Source organism: Otolemur garnettii, unplaced genomic scaffold (genome assembly GCF_000181295.1).
Source record: "Otolemur garnettii isolate 467f Iridium unplaced genomic scaffold, OtoGar3 scaffold00007, whole genome shotgun sequence".
Taxonomy (NCBI): domain Eukaryota; kingdom Metazoa; phylum Chordata; class Mammalia; order Primates; family Galagidae; genus Otolemur; species Otolemur garnettii.
The window spans coordinates 17,400,419-17,408,784 of record NW_003852402.1 but is presented as its reverse complement, the minus strand read 5'-3'; the positions used below and the strand labels follow the sequence as shown (position 1 = coordinate 17,408,784).

General features: G+C 38.6%; 1 protein-coding gene across 4 annotated transcripts in view; it reads left to right on the top strand.

The window, feature by feature from the left end:
* TDG (thymine DNA glycosylase) overlaps positions 1-8,331 on the top strand; it is an 18,441-nt gene extending 10,110 nt beyond the window's left edge. For 2 of the 4 annotated variants that reach the window (XM_003783293.2, XM_023509208.1), the window contains 6 exons: positions 226-361; positions 545-627; positions 707-801; positions 4,726-4,897; positions 5,322-5,447; positions 6,355-8,331. In XM_003783293.2, the coding sequence (XP_003783341.1) occupies positions 226-361; positions 545-627; positions 707-801; positions 4,726-4,897; positions 5,322-5,447; positions 6,355-6,497 (755 nt within the window). In that variant the 3' untranslated portion in view covers positions 6,498-8,331. Of the gene's footprint in view, positions 1-225; positions 362-544; positions 628-706; positions 802-4,725; positions 4,898-5,321; positions 5,448-6,351 lie in introns of all 4 variants that reach the window. The other 2 variants (XM_023509207.1, XM_023509209.1) reach the window with 2 other exon arrangements.
* The last annotated feature ends 35 nt before the right edge of the window (positions 8,332-8,366 follow it).

Sequence of the window (8,366 nt, the reverse complement as noted above, 5' to 3'; positions counted from 1 at the left end):
AAAAGTAGCTAACAAGATAATTATGATGATTTAAGGAGATAATCCATGAGAAGGACTACCCAGACCATAGTAATTGCTCAGTATGGTATTTAGCTTATGTTATAATTTTAAATATCCTAAATCTTTTTGTTAAATTTCAAGTATAAGAATGTGGACTACCATATCCGTTCTTTGAATAAAAGCCTTTGATCTTCTGCAGGAATAAAGTGACTTCTCTTTTTACAGGGAAGTGTTTGTTCATGTCAGGGCTGAGTGAAGTCCAGCTGAATCATATGGATGATCATACTTTACCAGGAAAGTATGGTATTGGGTTTACCAATATGGTGGAAAGGACAACACCGGGCAGCAAAGATCTTTCTAGGTGGGTACTGGAATCTTGACCTTGCTGGTGCCTGTGTAGTATACTCTAGGAACATTGTCTGTATCTAGTTCAAGCTGAGTTCAACAAATGTGTGATGCGATCTTTTACTGAAAGCTGGCTGGAACCAGCTTATTATAAATGTTGTCATATTTATATTTTTACTACTTTTTAATTCAATTTTAGTAAAGAATTTCGTGAAGGAGGACGTATTCTAGTACAGAAATTACAGAAATATCAGCCACGAATAGCAGTGTTTAATGGAAAATGTAAGATTTACTTTTAAATTTCATCTTTTTTCTTAGTTAACATTATGGGCAATGTAAATATGTTTGTATTTTGTTTTAGGTATTTATGAAATTTTTAGTAAAGAAGTTTTTGGAGTAAAGGTTAAGAACTTGGAATTTGGGCTTCAGCCCCATAAAATTCCAGACACGGAAACTGTAAGTCCTTAAAATTACACTTATAAGTCGGCTAAATAGGACATTTTTTTCTAGTTAATTTCCCTTTTGTATATTTGACCTATCCATTGTAATTTATGCCATGAGAAAAGCCATACTATATATTGCTGAATAATTTCAATGTATCAACTTAGTTGCATATTAATTCAGATACTGTTAAGAGTTTTATTAAAAAGAAAAACGTCTGGCTTGGCACCTGTAGCTCAGCAGCTAGGGCACCAGCCACATACACCGGACCTGGTGGGTTTGAATCCAGCCCCGGCCTGCCAAACAACAATGACAATTACAATAAAAAAATAGCCAGGTGTTGTGGCAGATGCCTATAGTCCCAGCTACTTGGGAGGCTGAGGCAGGAGAATCACTTGAGCTGAAGAATTTGAGGTTGCTGTGAGCTGTAATACCACAGCACTCTACTGAGGGCGACATAGTGAGACTCTCCCTCAAAAAAAAAAAAAGGAAAAACATCTGTCAGCTAAGTGTCTTCATGTTGTCATGTTATTTGACTTAAATATTGAGAGGAATTTACATACTGCATTCAGAATATATTTAATGACTTATATAGTTGTCCAGCTCAAATGGTTTAACCCTCATACTTGGTTGTGAAACAAACATGTAAACACAGATATGTTCCTAATTAGTATTAGTAAAATTAATTCCCCTATTTGTATATCTTAGCCCAACTTTTTATTTATTTTTTTTTTTTTTTAGACAGAGCCTCAAGCTGTCCCCCTGGGTAGAGTGCCGTGGCATTACAGCTCATAGCAACCTCCAACTCCTGGGCTCAAGCGAGTCTCCTGCCTCTGCCTCCCAAGTAGCTGGGACCACAGGCACCCGCCACAACGCCCGGCTATTTTTTGGTTGCAGCCATCATTGTTGTTTGGCAGGTCCGGGCTGGGGATTCGAACCCGCCACCTTAGGTGTACGTGGCTGGCGCCTTAGCCGGTTGAGCTATAGGCGCCGAGCCCCAACTTTTTATTTTTAATTTTTATTTATTTTTGAAAAAGGTCTTGCTCTGTCAACTGGGCTAGAATACAGTGGCATCTTCATAGCTCACTACAATCTCACACTCCTGGGCTCAAGCAATTATCCTGCCTTCGCCTTCTGAGTAGCTGAGACTACAGGTGTGCACCACCAGACCTAGCTAATATTTCTAAACAGAAGTCTTGCTTTTGCTCAGGCTGATCTAGAACCCTTGGTTTCAAGCAGTCCTCCAGCCCTGGCCTCCCAAAGTGCTAGAATTATAGGCATGAGCCCCAGCACCTGGCTCCCCCTTCAGTTTAGAGCTGTATAAATAATTGAGCATCCAGCCAACCCAACTGTCATTTGACACAGTACTTTTCAAACTGTTGTTTCCACAGACTGTGGATTCTAGTTTTGCTTCTTATATACAGTTTTAAGTTTTATTCACACTTTTAAAAAACAACACAGTGCACAGACTTACTTGTTGTACATGTACATAACATTTTAAATCATGGAGAACCAGTGTATTGCCTAGTTTTTGTGGAGATGAATGTTTCTGCCAGCTACGTACATTTGAACTTTTCCTTTTAGAGGCAGCACCTGTGGCTCAAAGGAGTAGGGCGCTGGCCTCATATACCAGAAGTGGCGGGTTCAAACCCAGCCCCAGCCAAAAAAAAAAACCAAAATTGAACTTTTCCTTTTAAATTTTTCTGTTTCTAATTTCTTACAAATATGCAATTGGTGAGTGAGTTAGGTTGTAGCACCAGTGTTTATTTAAATCGAGGCCCACCTGTGTCTGCTTGATTAAAATTGAACAAGTAAGTTCACTACTTCCTGTAGATATTATGTCATCTGTCCAATGCTAGACAAGGATCTTGGATATAATAAGTAAATTTGGATCATTTCATGGTAGATAGTTTTAGTTTTTACAATGAGCCATGAGTACACTTATCTTTTAAAATATTAACAGTTATTGATTTTAGGGACTCAACTTTGAAACAAAAATTTAATTTTTCCAATTCTGGATTGTTTTAATTGAGTAAACCTTAAGTAAAAATCTTGTTACATTTGCACCTATATACCTTTGTGCATCAGGATTTTCTAAATGTTGCATAACCCCCCTAAAAAATATTGTATGGTTTTTTCCTATGATACATGATATGGAGACCAATTTAAAAATTGCAATGAAGGGCGGCACCTGTGGCTCAGTGCATGGGGTGCTGGCCCCATATACTGGGGGTGGCGGGTTCGAACCTGGCCCTGGCCAAACTGCAACAAAAAAATACCCGGGCATTGTGGTAGGCGCCTATAGTCCCAGCTATTCTGGAGGCTGAGGCAAGAGAATCGCCTAAGCCCAGGAGCTGGAGGTTGCTGTGAGCTGTGACACCACGGCACTCTACTGAGGGAAAGAGTGAGACTCTGTTTCTAAAAATAAATAAATAAAAATTGCAATGAATATCTGTAAGTCATCAGCCTCATTTATATGTTTATACTTTGGTTCTTTGAAGGACAGTTTATCACTATCCACCAAAATGATAAATGGAATTGTCTTTCTAGCAATTCCACTTTTAGGTATTTACCCAACGTAAATAACTAAATATGTACAAAGTTTTTAATTATGGCTTATAACAGCAAAAGATTGGCAACAATCCAAATGTATATAGTTAAGACTCTGGGTAAGTAAATTAAGAAAGTACTCCATAGCTAGAAAAAAGGAAGCTCTTTTTATTCTGATACCTGATACAGAATTTCTCTGTGAGATAACATCATTAAGGAAAAAAAAGCAGGGATTAGAACGTGCTATCATTTGTATGTTGTATTTTTTTGTTAAAGAATTTAGACAGGCCGGGCACAGTGGCTCACACCTGTAATCCTAGCACTCTTGAGAGGCTGGGGCATACAGATCACTTGAGCTCAGGAGTTTGAGACAAGTCTGAGCAAGAGTGACACCTCGTGTCTATTAAAAATAGAAAAACTAGCCAAGTGTTGTGTCAGGCACCTGTAGTCGCAGCTACTCGGGAAGCTGAGGCAAGATGATTACTTGACCCCAGGAATTTGAGGTTGCTGTGAGCTATGATGATGCCATGGCATCCCTAGGCAACAGAGTGAGACTGTCAAAAAATAAAAATAAAAGGATTAGACGACTTCCAGGTGTATATTCATAGAATACCTTTGGCAGTATTGATTGCCCTTGGGGAAGGGAACTAGGTAGATGAAGACAGCTAAACAGGGAGATTCATTCATATGCTCCCATGCCCTTTTGTCCTTTCTGAATGTATTTGCTTTTAAAAAGAAGGAAATAGGGGCAGCGCCTATGGCTCAAGGAGTAGGTCACTGGCCCCATATACTGGAGGTGGTGGGTTCAAACCCAACCCAGGCCAAAAACTGCAAAAAAATAAATAAAAAGAAGGAAATATTAATTCATAGATGAGTGCTGTGGGCGGAGCCTCATTTTTTTTTTTGTTTTTTTGTTTATTTGTTTGTTTTTTGAGACAGAACTTCAAGCTGTCGCCTCTGGGTAGAGTACCATGGCATCACAGCTCACAGCAACCTCTAACTCCTGGGCTTAAGCTATTCTCTTGCCTCAGCCTCCCAAGTAGCTAGGACTATAGGCGCCAGCCACAACGCCCGGCTATTTTTTGATTGTAGTTGTCATTGCTGTTTGGCAGGCCCGGGCTAGATTCAAACCCAACAGCTCTGGTGTATATGGCTGGTGCCTTAGCCCCTTGAACTACAGGCGCCGAGCCAAGCCTCATTTTTTATTTATTGACTTGGTAATAAGTAAATATTATAATTGAACTAAAACACAAATACTTATATGTATGTATGTATGTGTGTGTGTGGTTAATACCAAGTTATCAACCCAAAAAAAGATAAATTTTTAATTTTTGTATGAATTTAATAGAATTGCAAGATTTCTGAAACTAAAAAATTTTGTGATTCTAGCTCTGTTACGTTATGCCATCATCCAGTGCAAGGTGTGCTCAGTTTCCTCGAGCCCAGGACAAAGTTCATTACTACATTAAGCTGAAGGACTTAAGAGATCAGTTGAAAGGCATTGAACGAAACACAGACGTTCAAGAGGTGCAGTATACGTTTGACCTACAGCTTGCACAAGGTACGTTGCTGTGCTGTTAGCTTTCCTTTTATTCATTTTGCATATGTTACGCTATAGGAAGTATGTCGTGAGTTTTAACAGCAAGAGAAAAAAAAATAATTATATTTCTAGCCAGAGTGCTCTGATAATGCGTATTGGTTATTGTAAAAATCTCCTTTGACCAAGGTCTGCCCTCTACCCCCTGTACTCCTGTAGGCATCGAAGATTTAAGAAACATTGTACCCCACCTAAAATTAAATATAATAGGTTTCTACAATTCATGTGAGTTAATTTAGTAGATGCTACAAAGAATTTAAAAGATTATACTGAAATATGTACCAATATGTGTGAGCATTCAAGAAAAAGAATAGTGCGTGATTTCTGAATGCTGTTATTTTCATAATTGTACAGAATTGATTTTAAATCCTTTTTACCCCCCTTACAGAGGATGCAAAGAAGATGGCTGTCAAGGAAGAAAAATACGATCCAGGTTACGAGGCAGCATACGGTGGTGCTTATAATGAAAATCCATGCGGTGGTGAACCCTGCAGCTTCTCTTCAAATGGGCTAAGTGTGTTCTCCTCCTCATGTGTCTTCCTTTCAAAGACTTTCTTCTGTCAGGAAGGGGGGAACATTTAATAGAAATAGAGTAAAGTATTAAAGAATAGAGCTAAACAGTGGGAATACATGTTCATACATGGTTGTAAAGGACATTGGAAACTAAGAACTAGGGATCGTGAGCAGGAGATGAGAGGTAAAAATGTACCTATCGTGTAGTTATGTGGTATTCTACTCTGGCGACTGTCACACCAAAAGCCCTGACTTCAGGATATCATTCATCCATGTAACAAAAATACTTGTATCCCTTTAATTATTTTGAAATTAAAAATAGAAAGGCTGGGCATGGTGGCTCTTGCCTGTCATCCTAGCACTTTGGGAGGCTGAGGCTGGTGGACCACCTGAGCTCCGGAGGTTGAGACCAACCTGAGCAAGAGTGAGAACCTGTCTGTACTAAAAAATAGAAAAAACTAGCTGGGCGTTACGGCAATCGCCTGCAGTTCCAGCTACTTGGGAGGCTGAGGCAAAAGGATCACTCACTCCCAGGAGTTTAAGGGTGCTGTGAACTGTGATGATGCCCCAGGACTCTACCAAGGGTGACAGAGTGAGATTCTCAGAGATAGAGAGAGAGAGGATGGTAAGAAAATTTGATGGTTATTTGATGTTTAACCACACAAAGTTTTACAGCTCATTTTCTTAAAGTCATGGACTCTAATCCATCCTAGTTGCATTTTCCTTCTTTAGTAACAAATGGGGGATTATCAATCCTGTATCTGAAAATAGAACAGGAACTTAGAATTCTATTTAGGAAGCTTGCCTCACTATTACAAAAATTCTCCACCAGACTGTCAAAATCTCCTAATTTGATCATTTAAAACTTCTCAATAGCACAAGCTAACATTCTTTTCCCTTCTTAGCAGCCGACAGTGTGGAGTTAAGAGAAGAATCAGCGTTGAGTAGCATTCCAAATGGGCAGTGGATAACCCAGTCGTTTACAGACCAGATTCCTTCCTTTGATAATCACCTTGGAACGCAAGAACAGGAAGATGGAAACCATGCTTAAGAATGCCGTTGCTCAGCTCTGCTTATGCTGCAGTTTTAATGCAGTTGTCAAGAAGTAGAACCTCAGTTTGCTAACTGAAGTATTTTATTAGTATTTTACTGTAGTGGTGTAATTATAGTACAGAACAGTTGTGTGTTAGTATGAACTCTATGAACCTAAGTAGCGTGGAAGAAAAAAGTAGGGGTTTTCTATGTGAATTTTTGTATTTGAATTAACCATCATTCCAGCTTTTTATATACAATATTTCATTTATGAAGAAATTCAGAATTTCTTTTAGGAGTCACTTTTGATCTGTAATTTTAAAATACAACAGCCTGAATGTTTGTAGTTGAATCTTAACTGTGCATACACCCAGATACACCATTATTATCCCTTTTATGCTTAAGAAGGGCATGCTGATAATTACCACAGGTAAGGGGACATGTGTGCTAATTTCATATAGGAAGTTAACCCTAGGTGGAGTCTCATTTATCACTTTCTAGTGGTAACTGAGGATAAACTCAGAACTCTGGGTCATTTGCACACTCTGACCTCTTTGCTTTCCCATCAATATGGGTGTGAGGGTTGCTTAGACACAGAGAAATGTGGAGTATGGCCTTGCAGTCCAAAGCTGACCTGATGGGGCACTGAGCTCTGGACTCGGCCTCCTCACTGCTGTGTGTGTGTAAGTCCTGGACTAGGCACTAACTATCCCAGGATGTTAGGTTCCAGAGAATATGTAGACCTTTTACATTTTGACACTCATCCGTGTTTTACTTGAGACACATGAATTTGATAGGGAACTGAATTGCTCTGTCAAGATTTATCAACATTCTGGTTTTATCCTCCTGGGCTTGAAGGATGTGACGTGGGAAGTGATAAGAAATGAACTTTCATGCAGAGCAACTGGAAGTGTTTGATAATCTTATTTAAACTGGTGCTTTTTATGTACATGAGATGTACTACAATAGATAATATAGAATTTTTATTAGATAAATCTAATAAGCCAATAATTTAATTTTTTTTCTATTTGTTGTTTGTTACTGTGGATGAAGTGAACCTCGTGGGAAGGTTGGTTTGAATTACGGACCTTTGTGATTTTCTAATGCATTTTCCATGGTGCTGCAAACAGTCCAGGCTACCAACTAGGCCTGGTAGGTGTTAAAGCCAGGTATTCAAAAATGCCTGGAAATTCAGAAATGCAGTTACTCCGAATCACTCTGGAATATTCTGATCTCATACATACCCAGGGAGCATTCTGTTTTTTTTAATGTAAAATATTTATGAAGTTTTTACTCCCCAGAAGGTTATATGGTTTATTCTTCTCTAAATAATAAGAGAAGCAGATTGTTGTGAATCTGAACGTGCTTTTTAGCAGTAGTTGTGAGGGATTTTATCTTTCCTAAGGTCTAGGTCAAGCTGTGTAAAAGTCACATATGTTATTTAAACGATGTACTGTACTGCTGTTTACATGGACCTTTTGTGCGGGTGCTTTGAAGTGCCTTGCATCAGGGAATAGGAACAATTGAACTATTTTTCCATGGGACTATGTAAAGCATGTAACTAGGTATTGCTTTGGTGCATAACCATTGTAGGTTTCCATGGATTTTTTTATTTGAGTGGGGAAAGTAAGTAGTCTTTAAATTATGGCAGACACTAGAGAATGGGCTTGAGGATTTTCCAAGCCACAATAATGGTGTTTTTCATTAAACATAACAGATGAGTAGTAAATGTTGCTATATCCTGTACATGACAGTATGAAACTTTTTCATTAAATAATATTGAAAGATTTTAAAATTCATTTGCAAGTCTCCTGGTTTTTATAGTAAAAAATAATAAGAATGGTTATCCTGAAGTTACAAGTTTTTTCTATAGCAAGACTTCCCCCTT